This window comes from Microtus oregoni, unplaced genomic scaffold (assembly GCF_018167655.1).
Source record: "Microtus oregoni isolate MIOR12 unplaced genomic scaffold, Mior012 000211F_ref0000028, whole genome shotgun sequence".
Lineage (NCBI taxonomy): Eukaryota > Metazoa > Chordata > Mammalia > Rodentia > Cricetidae > Microtus > Microtus oregoni.
In genome coordinates, this window is record NW_024544869.1 from 173,444 (window position 1) to 195,539 (window position 22,096).

Genomic DNA, 22,096 nt, shown 5'->3' on the forward strand with positions numbered 1-22,096 from the left:
CAAAATCCAGAGATCTGGCAGGCTATGCCAGTGTAAGATTTAATCAGATACAGACTGCTCATGAGAAAATGGCATCAATGTGAATGACCCACTCACACGGATCACTCTTAATTTTGTCAGCTATATTTTGTTCCTTTGCATTTGAAGAGTTGAAATGTGCAGTTAATCCTAAACTATTTATTATAAACGCCATTAAAACAGCTATTCAAGATTCATTTCAAACTTTCGGGTGACTATCCTTCATGCTAGTAGTTTCCAGAAACCAAAAAGACGCTGAGGGTTAACATATCTCTCTAGTGCCACTGAATATTTTGTACAAAGTGATCAAGCAGATGCATCATAACTCCTTTCTCACCTCTCAGTCAAAACTGACTCAAACTGTGTAAGAGTTGCCGCCCCACATCCACCACCTGCAGCAGCCTTACTGAATAGAAACTATGGGAGTTGCACTTACTTTTACGAGGCTTTTACTTAGGAGTCGGGTAGTACCTGACTTTTCTTTAAAAGTGCTTGCACACTGCAGGCTGAGAGCTTGACAAAGAGCACTCTGATTCTCACTAAAACAGGGTAACCAAGATTAAACAGACTGCGAAGAAAAACATTTTCAAACAAGGAAAAAAAACATACATTAATATAAAATACTAATGTTTAGTTTTGAAAACAAAATGTAAAAGTTTTTTATCCATACATGTTTCAGAAATATGAGTTCAAATTTTACTGAACTAGTATGGACTGAAGATAGACTACTTTGATAGTGAATGAGGACTCCAGTTATTTTAACTTTCTAAAAACATTAACACAGTAATGACATTACATCTAAATTTCAACAAGTATGGCGAACTGTGTGTGCAAGTGCACTAGCTTAAAAATATAGAATCCTAATCACGCATAAAAGGGATATGCCTTATATATTTATAGGATGTGCGCGAGTATGGATATGCTTTCACTAACACAATGTAGATAAGAGAAGGCAGCTTAGAAATAGTGTTCTGATATAAAAAACTTTTGTAGAAAATTTAAATTTTTGCATTTTCAGCAAAAGCCATGCAAAAAGGTCAAGAGTTTTAAACTTTTAAATAATAAACCAAAACATATAGCAGACTAAAACAATGTCTAAAACAAGTTCAGACAGACAGAGACTGAAATCACATCCAGTGACACTTACTGGGTCTTCTCTTAGAAGATGCACAAATCTTACACTAACATCTGGAAGAAATGTTTAAAGCAGAAAAATACACTTCCCAGGTAAGTGGAGAAGTATAAACTGCTTTTGGAAGTAGTTTCAAGAGCTAGTGCTTTAAATAAACTTATTGCATGAGTCTGAGGTCACTCAAAGGAAAAAGATGCTAGCACAGAATGAAAACTTACAATATTAGACCAATGGCTTTGATAGGAAAACTGGTGAGGTTTTTCTTTATGCTTTTAAACTACTTTATTACAAATGCTTTATTTGCCTTTTTAATTTTTAGGGAGAAAGATGACATCAGTTGCAACGCCTAACCTCATCCATTATATAGTCTGGAAAATATAGGTTGCACACTTGTAAACCATCCAGCTTGCAGGGCATTCGAGGATATTCGTCTTCCTTCCACTTGTTTTCATCTGGGTCAAAGGTGAAAATGGAATCACTGTAATGACCATTGTAACAAAGCCCTCCAAGGACCATTATTTGTTTGTCGAGCACAGTCACACCATGGCCACTTCTACCAATTGGCATGGATGCCAAGATGGTCCACTGATCAGTATCTGGGTTGTACACTTCTGTGGAAGGGCAGCCCTGAGATTCAAAAGAGGCCCTCAAGATCACACAGACACCACCGAAGACATAAAGCTTGCCATTATAAGATATCATCTTGTGAAAGCATCTGGCATAATTCATCTTGCTCTTATTTTCCCAGCAATTGGTGACTACTTGAGTTCTCCTGGTCCGCTGTTCTATGGTCCCTTCTTTACTGGGATCAAACACACATACTTGTTTAGATGTGGAAGACGAAGTGATTCCTCCAGTGATAAACAATTTGTTATTGAGTACTGTCCCCTCATGTCCATATTTGTTAACTGGATAAGGATCTACAAATTCCCATTTATCATTAACGATATCATATCTTTCGGTCGAGTAGAAAGTCTCATCTCTTGTTCTGCCTGCTACAGCATAAATATATTTCCCAATAACACCAACAGCAAATTCTGAACGGGGTACAGACATGTCTGCCATGCGCAGCCAAGAATTTTGTCTTGGATCATACCTGAACACTTTTGAAGATACATGGAATTCGCCATCTGGGCCTAGTTCTTCTCCACCTAACAGGAATACAAAATTATTGACAATAGCAAGGCAGTCTGGCCTCAGAGGTACTTGGGGGCCTTCCAGTTCCCACCAGACCCTTGGTTTCTTTAGAAGAAGTATTTTACTATTAACCATGCTATTTCCAATCATTCCTCGGAATACTGTAGTTTGTGGTTTGGCAGAACGAATACGGCTTGATTTTATGTCTAACAAGGGCTGCTGGTGAATGTTCTGGAAGTAATTCAATGCTTGGTCAACTTCATAGCGTAGCTGTCGAGAATATCTATAAAATTCTGATGTCTTAACCTAGGAATACAAGTAAAAGAATTTAACCAAAAGATATAGCATAAATGTTAAACAAACTATCAATGCCTACTATGATCAAGATATTTTAAGACTCCTTTGCTAAAACTTTTTTCCTGGAAAAATTACTTTGTTTTCTACAAAGCTTTTTCATTGTATTTGTTTCTGTAACTTGCATTTATAATTACATATATATGTTCCCCCAAGCCTTTAAAAGTAAACAATCTCTTTTTAAGGAATAAGTTAATTTTTAAACAGAACAGGGTTTATGAAAAAGTCTATTATCAGACACTGTTATATGTTAGGCCCTAGGCTGCAGGTGGTGATCAGGTCATAAACAGGGCTTCATATTAGAAAAAGATCTCATCCGTAGCTTTTTTAACCAATGATATTACACACCACGAAACAACCTCAAGTGCATCATGTGGAGAGTTATGGTAGTGAGTTAGTGAAAATTTTATGTACATACAGAATTCCCAGAAGGTTTTTGACATGAAGATTTAGTATGTCATCAACAAATCCTATTAAATAACAAACCAGGAGAAAATAGGTCAACTTTTCCTTTGTTTTTGGAAGTAGAACTACTTTAACATGACTACTATCAAGATCTTAGGAAGTACTTCTAAGAGCTATACTAAGCACTACTAGGAGATAGAAAGGTAAGTGTAAGAAGTAGTTTATGCCAGGCAGTGGTGGTGCATGCCTTTAATAGCGGCACTCAAGAGGCAGAGACAGGTAGATTTCTGTGAATTCAAAGCCAGCCTTATCTACAAAGCAAGTTCCAGGACAGGCTCTAAAGCTACAGAGAAACCTTCTCTCAAAAAAAAAAAAAAAGAAAGAAATGGTTTATTTCCTCAAAGAACTTAGGATATATTTATAAAAATTAAAGCATACATAAATTGGTCAAGTTGACAGGTATGAGGTAGTACAGCACATCTCTGTATAGTAGCACTTTAGGTGTAAGAATGTATCAGTCAGGCTGTGGTGGTCCATGCTTTTAATCCCTTTAATCCTAGCATTTAGGAGGCAGAGGCAGGAGGATCTCTGTGAGTTCAAGGCCAGTCTGGTCTACTGAGTGAGTTCCAGAACAGCTAGGACTGTTACACAGAGAAACCCTGTCTAGGAAAAAAAAGTTATATAATATATATACCTAAATTTGCCAAGAAATACTTTGTAAAAGAGGATGTTGGAAATCAGCAGAGAAAAAAAAAATCCCGTTTTCAATAACAAGGATTCACTATTCTAAGATGAGGGCTAGAGATGTAGTGGAGTACTTGCCTACCATGAGGCAAGGACCTGGGTGCCTTCCTCAGCAATGTAAACAATTCTACAGATGACCATGATTAATTTGACAGAGTAGGAAAGCGAAAACTTTAATGTGATTTGTGGACTTAAACTTAAGATATTACATGAGTGGTGGATTATAGATATGAGAAAAGCAGCTAGGCTTTGGGAGAGGCATTTATTTCCCTGGCAGGAAAACTGCTGGCAGGGTGCTGAAGGAGGAAATATCTAGAAGCCTGTTGGAAATCCAAACTGATAGTTCAAGAAAAAGTCAAAAGCAGGTATATGAGCTTTCTCTCTTCTCTTCTTAGGTGTTTTTCATTAATCCATCCTGTCATGAATTCTCCCAGGTAAGTCCAAAAAGATAACAAAGTTAAATGTTTCAACTGTATTCAATATAATTGTTGTCCTTTGTAACTCCAGGCACTTCATTTATGCAAATAAGACCATCACTTTGATATAGAGGTTCCCTCCATGGGCTTCACTAGACTAGCAAAGGCAAAATGTCTTTTCTAACTCCAGAAGATGGTAAACAAGAGTTGTGCTGGGCACTTCATATGTGTAGATCTTGTTAAAATTATTCCACCTGTAAGAGAACAATAACAATCCCTGATTTTCTGCTAAGAAAATTGAGGCTTAGGATATTATGTGACTTACTCGCTCAAATTATTTACATAACTAAACTGGTAGATGCAGAATCTGAAGACAATTTTACTCTAAAGTGCTTATTATTTCTAGTATGTTGGGAATACAGCTTCCATTCTGCTTTAGAAAAAAAGAATTTGTTTTTGTCAAAACAGGGTTTCTCTGTGTAGCCATAGCTGTTCTGGAACTCACTCTGTAGACCAGGCTGTCCTCAAACTCACATAAATCCACTTGCCTCTGCATCCCAAGTGCTGAATAGAATTTTTTTAATGTATTTTCCATCTTCACATGGCTTTTTTTAAAATTGAACTACACATTTTTCTCTGCTCCCCTTCAGGGATAGAAAATTTTTTTAATAATATGTTCATTAATAAAAAACCTAGCTAGCCAGGTGGTGGTGGAGGTGCACATTTTTAATCCCAGTGCTAGGGAGGCAGAGGCAGGTGGATCTCTGTGTGAATTCGAGGTTAGCCTGGTCTATAGAGTGAGTTCCATAATGGCCAAAGCTACAAAAAGAAACCCTATATCAAAAAACCAGAAAGATAAAAATCCTAGCAAGTGATTGGACCTAATGACTCATCTCAAAGAAAAGAAACTATAACTGTCCTTAGCAAAAACTGATAGCCTGGTGTGTTAGTGCATGCTTGTAATTTTAGCACTTGGAAAACAGACATGGGGACCAGAACTACAAGACCATCTCTGACTACATAGTAAATTTTAAGCAGCCTGGGCTACCTGAAAGTCTGTCTTTTTTAAAAAAATATTTATTTATTTATTTATTATGTATACAATATTCTGTCTGTGTGTATGTCTGCAGGCCAGAAGAGAGCACCAGACCCCATTACAGATGGTTGTGAGCCACCATGTGGTTGCTGGGAATTGAACTCAGGACCTTTGGAAGAGCAGGCAATGCTCTTAACCTCTGAGCCATCTCTCCAGCCCAGTCTTGAAATAAAAAAAAAAATCAGTTACTGGGATGACAATGATTACAAATTCAGCTCAATTCTTTCTATTAAAACAAGTGTAGAAGAATTCAGCAAATAAAAACTATGAACAAATGATTGCAAAAAGAAAAATATGAAAAAGACCCAATCCTTTATCATTTTACTTCACATATTTAACATGGAAAGATGCTCACAGAATATTCAGTTGTTTATTTTTATTTTATTATTGTTTTTCAAGACAGGGTTTCCCTGTGTAACCTTGACATTCCTGGAACTCACTCTGTTTACCAGGCAGGCTGGCCTTGAATTCAGAGACCCACCTGTTCCTGCCTCCTCCCAACTGCTGGGATTAAAGGTGCGCACCAACATCACCTGGATCAGTCAGTTATTTTATTGGTACTGATTACTGAACTCAGGTCTTGAATGACAGGCAAGCATCCTACCAACTGAGCTATATCCCAAAGCCTCAGTATGTTCTGTTCATTTTTCTGAAGAACAACAGTACCCTGGCACTATACCAACTAAATACATTTTTATATAAGCTTACTTACATTAGTAGTGATTCCCTCTGGAATTTCACGAATATTTTTGGTTCTTTATCATGTATCATATTTGTAAGTAAAAAGGAGTCTTTCCATTTTAAAAATGGGTCCCAAAGTGGATGGGGGTGGGTTGGGGCAAAAAATAAATGGCTCGGCTATGGTGGTGCACGCTTTTAATCCCAGCACTTGCGAGGCAGACGCAGGTGGATCTCTGTGAGTTCAAGACCAGTCTGGTCTACAGGGTGAGTTCTCGGACAGGCCCCAAAGCTACAGAGAAATCCTGTCTTGAAAAAACTAGATAAGATAGATAGATAGATAGATAGATAGACAGACAGACAGACAGACAGGAACACATCAGCTGTACAACCTTGAACCTTTTGTTTTTTAAATGTGCATTGGTGTTTGGTCTACACGTATGACTGTCTGAGGGTGTCGAATCCCCTGGAACTGGAGTTACAGACAGTTATGAACTGCTATACGGGAACTGAACCTGGGTCCTCTGGAAGAGCAGCCAGAGCTCCTAACCATTCAACCATCTTTCCAGCCCCAACCTTGAACCTTTAATCCTGTTTCCTCATCTGTTATTATTGGGATATCACCTATGCTTCTTAATTTTGGAGATGACTGAGATAGCCGAAGTGCAAAGGATTTAGTGTCTGTCATGTGCCCATGTACAAAATTCATTAGCTGTTACATTAAAAGTTAGTCTGTAGAGAGAGACAGAAATCAGAGGAACCTATTTTGGACCTAACTGAAACATGACTGCTAATATACTAATAGAACACTACTTTACAGAAAGCAGCCTTGTTCAGAGATTGAGGAAGGAGAAACCTTCATATCCTAGACAGGAAGCTCTCAAGTTTTTCCAAAAAAAAAATCAGGAACTTTGCAAGGAAGCTTAGGAAGGCTTGGAGGTTCTGTGAAGTATAACACTAACTCCTTAACTGTACAACACCCTGAGGAGAGAAATGAGAAAGTGACCTGATGTAGCAGTTATCTGGAATTCAGATGCTAAGAAACAAGTTCATAGAGCAAGTATTATGAAGAGTGGAATGAAACTGTAAGAATGCAGTAAAATGCTGAATCTTCACAAAGTACCAGATATTAAACAAAAAGCATCTTAAAGTAAAAATTAGAAGAAAAACTGAAATTAACAACAGAGAGGAAAAAACCTCAGGTGGCACACGCCTTTAATCCCAGAACTTGGGGGGCAGAGTAGATGGATCTATGTGAGCTATAGATAAACCTAAGTTCCAGGCCAACCAGAGACCCTATCTCAAAGAAAAAATAATTAGTTGAATGAACTATGGTATATACCATCATTTTAATGATTGTGTATGATGTGAAATGAACCCAAAATGTACTGACAGATGTTCAAAATGTTAAATGAGGAAAACCAAAGAACAGTACATATATTATTAAATAAAAATCAACTATTTTATATTTGGAAGCACATATGGGGGATCCACATGTGTTCAATACACAACTACCAGCAAGTTCCCGAGGTCTACCCCAAATTGATTTTATATGGGTTAGAATATATTTTTTTACAAGGGTCATAGCCTTTTTTTTGGAATAATCAGTTTTAAAAGGTACCTAATTTGCTCCAAATCGAGACAACTGGATCTCTGGAGTCAACAAGTCCTCTGATACTAGAGGTAATGACTACCAGCAGGAACAGTAAATAGGGGTTCCAGTGTCTCAGAAGACTAGGCTAGATGACCTGACATCCCCTTCCACATTCTAACACTGCTTCTTACAGATCTCATCAAATTGGCCCAGTTTACCTGCTTTGGGAATCATTTTCCAGTCTTGCAGTTTCTACCTAATCTTCTAGTTTCACTGTCCTCTTCCCCATACATTCTATTGTGCTCTTTTGAAACCTGGGTTCTAAAGAGCTTACAAAATTTACTTCAATTCTACGTTCAAGCCCAATCAAACTGTTCTACCCCTAAGTCTCCAATACTGGAATATATGCCTTTTGAAACAGCTAATTCAAAGACCTTCCAACCAAAGAAATTTAATTCCAATTGCTTTTGGCTGAAGCAAGTTCTAGATCTGCTTTGCTCTTTTCCCAGAGCTTCTAACTGCTATGCTTTTTCTAAAATTGCACAGTAACAATAAGCACAACCAATTACTTATTTCAATCTTGGCCTAAGGGATTTTATATATACATATGCACTCTACTTTTAAAAAAGCATAGCGGTAAAACCATATGAAAGAAATCCTTTGAAGTGTATTCATGAAGAGAGCTGCCCAAAAACAAATGTGACTCATCTTTTCATAAAAAAGGCCTTTCTCGCATCATCCATCTTTCATGTAACAGCTTAGCCATCTGTATATCAGGTGCTCTCAAAAGACAAATATAGAAAGAATGACATATCTTCATGTTTTGAGTTACTTTCCTTCTCCTTTCATAAATATAAAAAGCTTGTCTTGTTTTAACACTTGGAAAAATTATCACTTTTCCTGCTTTCATACAGTAAGAATTTTGTTATAAAAGTGGCATTTTGTTTTATAATAAAATCCTAGGACATACATATCATCTCTTAAAAACAGTGGTCTGAATTATTAGTTGGACGTTTCTTCCTCAAACATTTTCAATTTAACTTGTGTGCACACATATATGCATATAGTTAGGGAAGGAAGAAATATGACACAGGATTAATTCTAACAGTGGTTCCTTAAATATGTTAAAAACAGCAACTAGAGCAGAGCAAAAATTCTGTTTCTCAAAATGTTATACAATCCATTTGCTAAACAAGCATATTTTTTTTGAGACAGGGTTTCACTATATAGTCTCACTCTATAGATCAGGCTGGTCTCAATCTCAGATATGCCTGCCTCTGACTCCTGACTGCCGGGATTAAAGGTGTGTGCACTGCCATTGCCAGGCTTAAATAAGCAAATTTTAAAGGTAACTTGTTCATACTACCTTAAATTTTGAGAAGTAAAATGAACTTGTAATATTAACAGGCATTTCCCTACAATCTACTAGATTTAACTCAAAATCTGAAATTTTAAATATCTATTAAGCTAGCTGGAGTCTAAAAGTTAGGTTTTTAAACAACAAAGATACTATAAGCTGTTTCATGTTTTGAATAGTCCTAGTGATCAAACTCAAGGCCACACTCGCTAGGCAAGTTCTCTTTTACTGAACTATACTATCCTCAGTCATGAAATAATTTTTTAATGTCAAACATATTTCCACTAAACCAAAAAAAAATCTTCTATATTAATATTTCCTTCAGTGTGAGATGCTGAGCCACATTCCTTTAGATACTTTCTTCCTTACAGGGAACACTAGTTACATGAGCAGACACTTCTGACTCTTCCTACATCCAAAAATGCTAACTTAAGCTTCAGAATGATGAGTGTAAGCTTCATTCTCACTTCTCTACCATGATCCCATCTTCACAAGAGAAATACCTAAAACTAAAAGTACTATCATGGGGCTTGTGCTAAAACAAATACTTACTTTTAGAAACCACAGCTGCATTCTGGTTAATTTTGGGTTTTTGGTGGTGGTTAGCGATGAGACAGGTCATACTATGTAATCTTGGCTGGCCTGGAACTCACTATGTAGCTTAGGCTGGTTTTGAACTTATCAGAAATTATTGTACCACAGCTTCCCAGGTGCTAGAAAGTGGCACTACACCTGGCTCGTTTGATAAAAGTTTTGGTTGTCAGGAAAATGTGGGGCAGTCTTCATGTGTTGTATTGGAAAATTACCATGTCAAAGTCTTTATGGAATCATGCTTGGGAGATAAGGGTGTGGTCAAGTCCTAGCCTAGCATTCATAAGGCCCTGAGCTTTCTCCTCAGAAGCAGAAAATATTCATCAGAACTAAAGCTTATACTGATTTATGTAAAATAAAAAGCTAGATTCAAAATGGCTTTTATTAACCCCTTTGTTAAAAAATACGGTGCTAAAAAATAAGTTTAGACTAGGTGCCAATCCTTTTGGTAGTAATATTATGATTACTCAGCTCTTGGTATCAGAGAGGGATTGGTTTCAGGGCTTTATGCTGATGCTCCAATCTCTTACTTAAAATGGTACAGTGCTAACATTTGGGGGTACACATGTTCCAGCATGCTTTAAGCCATATCTAGATTACTTATAAAAAATTCAAACTAAATGTGCTTAGAAAGCTTAATTTTCTTACAACTTCAGTATGACAGAGCATTGTCAGAAATGGTAAAAGTAGGAAATTATTTTAAAATAATTCTTAATATTTGAATAACTGAGCTGGGCAGTGGTGGCGCACGCCTTTAATCCCAGCAATCAGGAGGCATAGAAGGGCAGATTTCTATGCCTGGTCTGCAAGAGCTAGTTCCAGGACAGGCTCCAAAATTACAGAGAAACCCTGTCTCGAAAAACTCTCTCTATATAAAATCTTCCAGATTATTAAAGATAAACGATCTGAAAGTTAAGAAATAAAAATAAAGTTGAAAATTTTTATTTAAGCAACACAAGTAAGTTCTAAAATTCATGAGGAATCTTTTTATATTTACAGAGATATACTCTATTATATATTTTATTCATAAATGTATTTAGCAAGCAAGCCAAATAAAAGGTTTAATTTTAAAAATAATTTCTCAATAAGTCATGGAATAGTGCTTACGGAAATGTGGTTCATTTTCAGGTAATAAGTTGAAAAATTAAGACTTCAAGCCAGGAGGAGGTGGCACATACTTTTAAATCCAGAACTTGGAGACAAAGGCAAGTGAATCTGAGTTTGAGACAACATGGTCTACAGATTGATTTCCAGACTGGACAGGGCTGCACAGAGAAACCCTGTCATGAAAACACAATAAAATAGTAATACTTCAAGGCCTCAAATCTAAACATTCCCCCTGTTCCTTCTTGCTCCTAACCTTTTCTCCAGTCATTCTGACATTTGTTTTTCTTGTTGCTTTTCGAGACAGGGTTTCGCTGTGTAACAGCCCTGACTGTCCTGTAACTCGCTCTGTTGACCAGAATGACCTCGAACCACAGAGGTCTACCTACTTATTCCTCCCAAGTGCTGGTATTCAAGGCATGTGTCACCACTGCCCAACTAACATTTAGTCTTTTTTCTTTCAAAGTGATGGAGATGAACCCACGCTAGGGCAAGCTCTCTACATATTCAGCTCCCTTTAATCCTTTTAATTTTCTGTTTTTCTATTATCTCTCCTACTTATTAAAAAGGGTTACTTCTCTTACACATCAGCAAAGAGGCCCTTATTCTCCTGACTTTGTTCTTTTTTATTAAAAAGGGGAACACTGAATTATTTTTTTTTTCTGAAAACATGTTCTTACCATATTGTCCTGGCTGGCCTAGCACCCATAGAGATCTGCCTGACTCTGTTTCCTGAGCGATAAAATTAAAGGTATGCACCACCATGCCTGGCTTAAGATTGAGCTTTCAAATTCCTGTTTTCAACAGGTTCCTGTATACTAACTAACCCCTAACATCCTGACTGCCTTTATCAAGGTTCTAACAGCAGTCAACATCTAGGCTTCTGACATTCTTGAAAAAACTATCAGCCTAAACTGAATCCAAGTCAGAGGTAAGGGGGAAAAGTACTCTGTATACACAGCAGATTTCAAAGCCTAAAAAACACTGTGGGTTGCTTTTTTAGAAAAAAACCTGCATATACATTAATTCTGGGCATCTTAGTCTATGGGGTCTGAGAGGAAAGTTTAGCAAAAAGGAGACCAAAGTAACTGAGAGTATGTTTAATGCTGGCCTGGCTCCCAAACGAAAACCCACCCATTTTTGTTTTCACTCCAAAGAGCAAATGAGTTAACTGTTCATTTAAGCAATTTAGAGTTCTATCTGCATAAATACTATTTCATAGCTGAAGAGGATTTTAAACTTTTCAGCACAACTCAAGCTTACCAGAAGTTCTGGTCAAATGTCTAATTTTCTTTCTTTAGAAATATGTTTACAGAGCTGGGTAGATGGCTCTGTGGGTAAAAGAGCACTTGCTGTGAAAGCAAGGGACCTGAATTCAAATCCCCAGCACCCAGGAGCTGGCCGGCCAGAATTGGGGGTCAGAGAAAAGCAGATACCGGGAGCTCAAGGGCTAGTCAACCTTGCTAAAACGACAAGCTTTAGGTTTAGTGAGAAACTCTTTCTCAAAAACTAAGGTGCAAAGTGACAGAAGACTTCCAACATCCTCCTCTAGCCTCTCTTTGCATGTACAAGCACCCTACATACATAAACACTTAATACACACGTGCACATATAATACAAATACATACCCAAAATATTACTGTCAAAAACACAGCACTTTTTCTCATATGTTTCTAAAACTGTGAGGGTTACAAGGAAATTTCCACTTATTCTAGCTCTAACCGAAGTAATTAGATATAAACAAAGTCTTTTCAAGAAGTTTTGACTAAACAGTGCTAAAATTACAAGTATCAGGATCAGACAGCATGTTCCAAAAACATACATGAAGGGATTGCAGACCTATAATAACAGGATCTACACTGTACCCATGGGCTGTACTTCAATTAATGAGAATATCATACCACAAGCATGAGATTAAGAACAGTAACTATGTTAACAGTCCACTGTGAATGCTGATGGAGAAACTGTGTGGAGGATTAGTGTTTGGTGAAGAACACTGACGCCACTATATTCTAAGGCATACTTTAGATACTCAAACCCTCATCCATAAATTCTACTAGTTCCTAGGTGACTTCATAATGCTTTGGGCTTGTTTTAAAATGTAGCTTTGATTTTCAGGTGTGTATGTGTATATGCATGTGGTCAACAGAGGTCAGTCTTGGATGTCATTCTTCTGGTGTTCACCTGTTTTTCTGACAAGATTTCTCACTGGCCTGAAACTGGCAAATTTAGCTAGGCTGGTCACCAGGACTCTAACACCTCTGTGCTGAAATTATAAATGTGTAACATCATGGCAGACTATTTTCCTGCATGGGTTCTAGGAATCAAACTTGAAGCCTCGTGCTTTACCAACTGAGCTATTTCTCCGAGAAACCAAAATGTAGGGGGTTTGCTGGGGGGGGGGGTATTTTATTGTTTGGTTTTTGTTGTTGCTGTTTTGAGACAGGGTTTCTCTGTGTATCCCTGGCTGTCCTGGAACTCTCTGTAGACCAGGCTCAGAGATCTGCCTGCCTCTGCCTCCCTAGTGCTGAGATTAAAGGAGTATGCCACCATTTGCAGGTTTTTGTTGTTTTGGGATTTGTTGCTGTTGTTTTTGAGATAAGGTCTTATGTAGCTCTGGCTGTCCTCAAACTGTGTAGACCAAGTTGTCCTCAAACTCAGAGATTTGCCTGCCTCTGCCTCCTGAGTGCTGGGATTAAAGGCTCAGTTTAAAGGTTTTAGTTTTTTAGTTTCATAGTTTTTAAAGCCATTAACTCTAGGTGAGCATTATGACGCCAGCCTGTAATCCCATCATTCAGAAAGCTGAGGCAAGAAAGTTAAGCCATCCTGGGCTAGCTGAGATCCTGTCTTAAAATATCAAAGTGCTAGAAAGCTTTTCTGAAATATTATTTTCACTGACTTGAATTTTCACTAATAAAGACGTATTTTAAGCTATCAAAATTGTCCAAGTGGTAAATATTATATTACATATACATGGGTATGGATTAAGATCAGAGGACAACACTCTCCTTCCACCATGTACGTCCCAGATATTGAACTCAGGTCATCAGGCTTGGCAGCAAGCACCTTTACCCACGGAACCATCTTGCCAGCCCAAAGAAGTAAATAGTCCCAAAATAAACATTTATTAAGTACAAATATATTCTCAGTGATAGAAAAAGTACTATTCTAAATTCTGTACACACAACAGACACACATTATGGCCTTTCCTTCCTAAAAACATTAGCATTGCACTTAAAAAAACTGTAGGGACTCATCAGAAAGCCCAGTGGTAGAGTAGATGCCTTTGGGTGTTCTAACCAGAAAAAAAATAATTTTTAGATAAATCCAGTTTTGAGGTAAGACAGAGAATTATGCTTAACCAATAAGGGGGAAAAAAACCACACTACAGAGTCTGAATATCATGAGGTAGTTCATAAAACAATGTGTCTGAAATAAGAATGATGGGTTTACTTCAAGCAGACTATAACTATATAGTCTGCTTTCTTAATAAACTGGCAATCAAATCAACTATAAAACCCTAAATACAGAACTAATTTGTCTCTCTATCCTCACAGGACTTAATAATTTTGAAGCTAATTCATATTAATATAATATCTACTAGAGGGTCAACAGCATGCTGAGCATTACCTTATGCATATTTATGATTTATGAAGATGCTCCTGTTCAAAGATGTTAAAATATGGACAAGATTGTAGCTAAGTGGAAAAACATTTCCCTAGCAAGTATGAGGCCCTGGCTTACCTCCTAGTAGCATCAAAATTAAAAAAAAAAATGTTGATGCCACTAGACTATGTTTTATTATTTATTTTCTGGGTTTTTGAAACAAGATCGTACGTACACTGTAGCTCAGGATGGCCTCAAACTTAGGCCATCCTCCTATCTTAGCCTTCCAAGTACTAGAATTACAGGAGCCACCATTCCTGCTATGTCACTATATTAAAGAAATCAACAAATGTGTTCTAATCAATAATTTAACAATTTTGTTGGGGCTCAGAGGTTAAGAAGAGCATTGTCTGCTCTTCTAGAGGACCTGAGTTCAATTCCCAGCAACCACATGGTGGCTCACAACCATCTATAAAGAGATCTAGTGCCCTCTTCTGGCCTGCAGGCATACATGCAGGTAGAACACTATATACACTATATATTATATATATAATTTTAAAAATTGTTACAAATAAGGCCTTTTGTGTAAAGTATTTTGCCAAATATGCATTTACTGCATAATTTATTGTATCTATTTATGTATATGTGGCCATGTAGTCATGGCATGTGTGAAGGTCAGAGGATAACTTTTGGAAGTCAGTTCTCTCCTTCTACCATTTAGGTCCCAGGGATGGAACTCAGGTTGTCAGGCTTGGTTACACTGCCCTGACCTGCTCAGCCATCTGACAGACCCATATTGTTTCTTGTTTTTTAAGCCAGACAGTGGTGGTGCATGCCTTTAATCTCAGCACTTGGGAGGTAGAGGCAGGCAGGTGGATCTCTGAGTTTGAGGCTAATCTAGTCTGCAGAGCAAATTTCAGGACAGCTAGGGCTGTTACACAGAGAAATTCTGCTTCAAAAAGAAAAAAGAAAAAAAACACAAAAACAAACCAAATAAGACTAGCCAGGTACAATGGCTCACAACCGCACAACTATAATGGTAGCACTCAGGAATCTAAGGTGGAAGAACTGTCTTAAATTCAAGTCTAACCTAGGTTATATGGTGAGTTCCAGCCAAGCTTAGGTTACCAATGAGACCCTATCACAAAACAAAAATAAAACAAAGAGCATGATTTAAATGATTTAACTCTCTACTGAAATTCATTGTGATAACAGGCCTTATTCCTTGTTAACAGATGCAAAGGCCATCAAAGCTAGTAAAAATGCATGCCAAAGATAACTGCTTAAGTAAAAATTGAAATTATAGTCTAGTTTCAAAACTAAGAATCTTCGACACAAAAACAAATCATAACTTAAACAACTATGTTTCAAAAAGACAAGATTTAACTTGGAATGTAGCTCAGTGGTGAAGTGCTTTCTTAAAATATGTGAAGACATGGGTATAATCCCCACCCAGCATCATAAAAATCTAAATTTAAAAAAGACTCTGAAATTGTGAGGTTTGATTAAACAGTAATAACAAAAATGTGTTTTCATACCTTATATTCTTTCAGGGTTATGAATTTCTTAGGTTTGTGTTGTTCATGCTACCACTTTAGAATTTCCCAATTCTACTAACAATTTCTAAATGACTAAAGGTGAATCACAGGTAAACAGCATGTATTATGTACCTCAAGGGGCTCTGATTAGTCTAGCAGCTTTAAGAAAGATGCTGACATGAGAAATAAGCAGACCTGGATTCCAGTCTGGACAGTGCCACTTGTTCTGGAATAAGATCCCTACCTTTCTGAACTTGTTTTCTTACCTATATAATGAGGATAACTTTTGGACTCTATACCTATGTAGAAAGCACTTAGTGAACACAACCTGACAAACACACACATGCATATGCACAAAGCACTGTGTATGTGTGTGTGTGGGGGGGGGTTGTGCGCGTGTCTGTTTCAGTGTTCCAATAAACAGTAGAGATGCCTTTGAGGAACTCAGGAAATCTGGAAACCTTGGCCAAGGGTGACTTCACAGAGCACTCAGTATAAATTGAGGCAGTGTGCTGAGCTGAGAGAAATTCAGAAGGGATTACAGGGAATGATAAGGCAGTAGAATAAACCTAATAATCCTAGTGATTTGGACAGAGCTAGAGGCCTTATTCAGATTCCTGAGATCCTATTAGGTAGAGCTCTTCTTCAATGAGAAACATTCTTTTGCTTCTTAAGATGTCATCGCTTATATCTGACATCTACTACTCCAGGAAGAAGTTTCTTCCCAAAGCTTTATATAGGTGCTTATTTTCCTGATGATAGAAAAAAAAGGGTCCTGACAAAGAAAGATGCTACACTCATTAACAGTTAATCTTCATCAAACACACTAAAATCTTTAGGTCTGGGAGTTTAACGCTAACTGTATATAACCATAACCAAAGGATGAAAATTTAGGGAGAAGGGTCTAAATATGAGAAAATTAGTTTACTATATGTATATTCAGAGTTGCTAATGAAAACTCACTTCCTTAACTTTAGAGCAGCACTCTACTATAAAAATATAATCCAAATGACAAATGAAAGCCAAAAGATGCAAAATTTTACATGCCCTACTATCCACATTTTAAAAAGCACAAAAGGTCAAATTTTATTTTGATATATTTAACTCAATATATCCAAAGTGCAATTTCAATATGTAATCAATCTTAAAATTATTTAAGTCTAGGGATGTAGTTCAGTAGTAGAACACTTAGCTAGCTAGTATCCACTAAGGTCCTACGTTTAAAATTCTTAGTTCCAAAGTAAATTTGAGATAAACATCCTTTTTGTTGCATTTCAAAAAGATTTATTTTATGGGTATGGGTATTTTGCCTGAATGCATATCTATGTGCATCATGTGCATCCCTGGTGTCATGGAGCCCCTGGAGCTGGAGCTACAGACAGTAGTGAGCTGCCATGTGGGTGCTGGGAATTGAACCGGGTCCTCTAGAAGAGCACCCAGTACTCCTAACTGCTGAGTCATTTCTCCAATCCCACTTTTTGTTGTCTTAATCTTTGAACAGTGGAACTCAAGTCAGTTACACCTGATTTGGGTCAAGCTGGAGACTGAATATAGTGCATACTAAGCTTATACTACAAACCGAAATCTCAGGCTCACTTCTTTATTAGGACTCTTTCAATTTTAACCCTTCATATAGTTTTAACTCCAATAAACCAAAGTATTCTACTTTTTCTTTAAGGAAAAAAAATTTATTACTCTAAACGAAACTGAATACAGAACAGAGTGAATAAAATTTTTGGTTTTGGTTTTAGTCACAGATATGAGCTGCTTGGAAACATAATACCAAAAAAAAAATGATGATTTTCTAAGCCTAATCAGAACAACTAAATGGTTTTCCGAGTTTTTCCTCTGGCATTATAGTATTTTCCTGTAATTGTTCATAAAAAAAAAAACAAGATGCTAAAATGTAGCTGTGTTAATAGGAAACAAGGAGTATAAAGAAACTAAATTAACAACACAAGGAAATAATCAGACACATCTAGAATACATCCAGAATGTGAAACACATTCTAGTCTTTCTCAAGAAAAAAAGAAAAAGAAAAGAAAGGTGGAGGTTGCTGTAGATGAAGAAAGCTTAGATATATATGATGGCCAAAAAGCAATGCAAAAACACTGGATTCTAGTAGATTTTGGAAGCAAATGCAAAAACTAGAATATGCATTAGCAATTTGATGATGGGCCTTAGTGTTACTGCTCCTAAGGTAAAAATAGTATTGTATTTAAATAAGAAAAATCCTTACTCATCAGAGAAATACAGTTAAGTATTTAAGAGTGAGGTATATTGATAATTACAAGTTACAAGTTATTTTCAAAAGCTAGAAAAGCAACAGCTACACATGATACAAGTGTTCATTACACCATTCATTCAACTTTTCATATATTTGAACATCCTTAAAACAAATGAGGAAAGGGAGAGGCAATTAAAAATTAAAACAAAGACAACCAAATATACTGTGCAAATCTTGATTAAATTTTAGTTCATGAAAAGCAACCAAAAAAGATACCTTTGAACTAACAGAAAATGACCTAGATGTTACATGATGCTAAAGAAATATTGTTAATTCTCTTGGGTACAACAATAGTATTTTGGTTATGTAGGATGATAGCCTTAATCTTGGGAGATGATACATGAAACAGTTAGGAATGAATGGTCACAATGCCTACAACATTCTTTTATTTTTTTTTTTTTGAAACCTGGTTTCTGTGTAGTTCTGGTATAATGGCCTTGAATTGAGAGATCTACCTACCTCTGCCTCCCAAGTGCTGGGATTAAAGGCATGTGCCACCACTGCCTGGCTCTACAACATTCATTGAGCCAGTTCAGGAAGGAAAAAAGAACACATACTAAAGACTATACAATCTCTATCTAACAAATATGTTAACAGCTATTAACTTACATATTATGTTTGTTTTGGAGTGATCATTCTTTTTTTTCAACTTTTTTATAAAATTTACAACAGAAAATTTAAAACACATAAAAGCTAAAATAAGGCCATACTGTTGCGGGAGGTCCTCCCACTCCTCCAGCCTATCACCGCTGAGGTACCAGCCCACTGGGGCGTGGTTTCTCTCCCTTTAAAAAAGCGGCCACTTCCCTCTTCTCGCTCTCTTCACTTCCTGCTCCGCCTGCAACTAGACTCCTTTCCTGGTTGCGAAGAGGGCTGTTGCCTGGGACAGTGATCTGTAAGTTTTTTCCCCTTTAAATAAATACCACCCTAATAATCATAACCCCGAATTGGTGTGGCATTGTTTGTGACTTATGCCTTCATTTTGGCGCCCAACGTTTGGTTTTAGAACCTCTCCTTTCCCCACTCGCAGCCGCGAGTTCAGCTTGGCGGCCCCAAGTTCGGCTTGGCAGCCCCAAGTTCGGCTTGGCGGCTGCGGGCTTGGCGGGCGCAAGTTCAGCTTGGCGGCCGCGGGCTTGGCGGGCTCTAGTTCGGCTTGGCGGGAGCCCTCCCCTTCCTCAGCCGCCAGCGGCCTTGGACTCCCCACGTGGATTTAAACTCCACAGGCCCGCATAGTCTCTGGCCGCGTGGTTTGCTCTTTTCTGAGTCATTTTTAAATCTCCCTTGCAAGTACAGCTCTTAAGTGGCACAAACCAGAGCACGTGGTTGCTGAAAGCTGCAACCCCTCAGGGTGACTTGTTCCGTCTCAGGAATTGATTTAATTAGATTTATTTTGTTGAGAAACTTGAATTTTCCAGTTTTTAACATCTACTAAGGCACTGAAACAGGACCATGTTTTCACCGCGACTCTGCAACAGCGCCACCTGCTGGATAATAGGTAATATTGCAGTTTTTGTTTCTAACGCAAATTTTACTGCTTTGTTTTCACTAATACAATGGATTAGTAAATTTATATTTACTAATACAATGAATTACATCATACAAGGTTTATATGATTATGGGGATACCTTAATTTGCTTGTTACTAGCCTTCAGTTTTCTTTTCCATATTCTATCATTAAGGAAGAATATGGCACTACTAAGAACGATTGAATCTTTACGTACTAATAATGAACAGAAGAATATGGCTCTCCTAAGAATGATAGAATCTTTACGAACTAATAATGAACAACTAATTGACAGGATTAAAATTATTGAAAATCAGAGGTTATCTGAACAAGTGGATACTATGACAGACAAAATTGATTCCATATCCAAGGGTATTAGAAAGTTACCTGAAAGGGGTCAGGCTGTTGAATTTGACGTTCAGACTTTATCACAAAGTTTTGATAAGGTAACAGACAGAATGTACCTCCAAGATGGGAATCTACATGATATACAAGAAAAGTTTAAGGAGGACATGTTATCTTTGAAGGAAAAAATTAAAGCTTTGGAATCACAGGTGCAGAATGGGGACCAAAAAATTGATACCTCAGTGAAATCACTGGAAATATATACAGGTCAGGAGATTCAGGATTTAAGAGAGACAATGATAAAAAGATTTGAAAAGATTGGGGAAATTATTGCAGCTGGTGAACAGAGTAAGGAGGCACAAGGACAGGATACAAGGCCTCCACCAGCTATTAGAACTGGCTTACCCAGGGTTCTAGCGACATACCCTATACTTAATTCTGAAAAAGCATCAACTTCTAAAGGCTCAAAGGGAGTCAGAGAAGCTAGATGGACGCCAATAGCAATGAATGATCTGAAAGAAATTAAGCAAGCTGTTGTTAATTTTGGCCTGCACAATGCATATGTAAAGGAAATGATAAGGACTTGGGCTTCTAATGCTAGAGCTACTCCCCATGATTTCCATCAGTTAGTGTCTGCAGTTTTAGATAATGGACCTTCCTTGATGTTTGGAATTTATTTCAGAGAAGAATCCAAACATATGGAACAGCAAGGAAGAGCAAAAGGTATTGAGGTTTCCCAAGATCAAATTCTTGGTGCAGGAGAATATGCTGATCCACAGGTCCAAGCTCTTTATGACGATGAAGTACTGTGTCTATGTCACCAAGCAGCTTTAAATGCTTGGAATAGGATACAAGATCCAGCAAAAAGGGTTGAATCATATACCAGAATTAGGCAGGGACAGAGAGAACCCTTTATTGACTTTTTGCAAAGATTAATTAAGGCTCTGGACATAGGGGTAACAGACCCAGAAGCTAGACGAATACTTCTTGAATCTCTAGCTTTTGAGAATGCAAACATAGAATGCAAAAAGATAATTGGGCCTTTAAAGTCTAGATCAGCACCTATGGATGAATGGATTCAGCATACGATGAATGTTGAGACGTTTAGCTATAATGATGAATCTTGGGTAGGAGAAGCGATTTCCAAAGCAATGAGGAGACATCAAACTGCCAGGTGTTTTAATTGTGGTAAATTAGGACATTTGCAAAGGAATTGCAGGCAAAGAATTTCTAGGAATAATATCTCTTCTGGGAATGACAAAAATAGGAGACCTCGGCCTTCAGGTATATGTAGGAGATGCGGTAAAGGCAGGCATTGGTCCAACGAATGTAGGTCAACAACAGACAGACGGGGCAATCCGATATCATCGGGAAACTCCTTGGGGGGCCTCTCGCAGGCCCCCAAGCCAACAGTGGCCCAGTCATTCCCAGTCACAGTGGAGAACGTGCCTCACCAAGAAAATTAAAAGCTCCAATTTCTGCTGTAAAAAGTAATACTGGTCTAAATGAAGAATTACGTGTGGAGGATGAGTCAAAAAACCCAATAGGACAGAGTAAACGTATATTTTGGCAGACTTCTATTAATGATCAAAGACCAAAGCTAAGAGTCTGTATAAATGGCACTTTTATTGAAGGCTTATTAGACACAGGTGCGGATGTAAGTATCATTACCCCAGAATCTTGGCATCCGAATTGGCCTCTTCAAGAGGTAGATGTTCAGTTCCTGGGAATTGGAACCCTATCTCGAGTAAAACAAAGCACAAGATGGGTTGAATGCATAGGGCCCGAAGGGCAAATAGGAAGACTAAGGCCATATATAGCCAATATTGCCATAAATTTATGGGGCCGTGACCTGCTACAGCAATGGAATACCCAGATTAACATTCCTGTATTTCCAGGAACTCATAATTCTGGGAAGGATATGATGAGGTATTATGGAAAAAGGTCACCAGCTATTCAGGCTGTACAAGAACATACAGCAAATACCAAACCTTTAGAGGTACCAACGGCCCTACCTTTAAAATGGCTAACTGAGAAGCCAATATGGACCAAACAATGGCCTCTAGCTGAAGATAAACTACAGGCATTGGAACAGCTGGTGCAAGAGCAACTAGATGCTCACCATATTGAAGAATCAACCAGCCCTTGGAATTCTCCTGTGTTTGTTGTAAAAAAGAAATCTGGTAAATG

At 37.6% G+C, this 22,096-nt stretch overlaps 1 protein-coding gene across 2 annotated transcripts in view; it reads right to left on the minus strand.

Moving 5' to 3' along the window:
- Nucleotides 1-1,006: 1,006 nt before the first annotated feature.
- Nucleotides 1,007-22,096, minus strand: part of LOC121445576 (kelch-like protein 15) — a 49,430-nt gene continuing 28,340 nt past the window's right edge. For both annotated transcript variants that reach the window (XM_041647714.1, XM_041647715.1), the window contains one exon: nucleotides 1,007-2,593. In XM_041647714.1, the coding sequence (XP_041503648.1) occupies nucleotides 1,484-2,593 (1,110 nt within the window). In that variant the 3' untranslated portion in view covers nucleotides 1,007-1,483. The remainder of the gene's footprint in view (nucleotides 2,594-22,096) is intronic.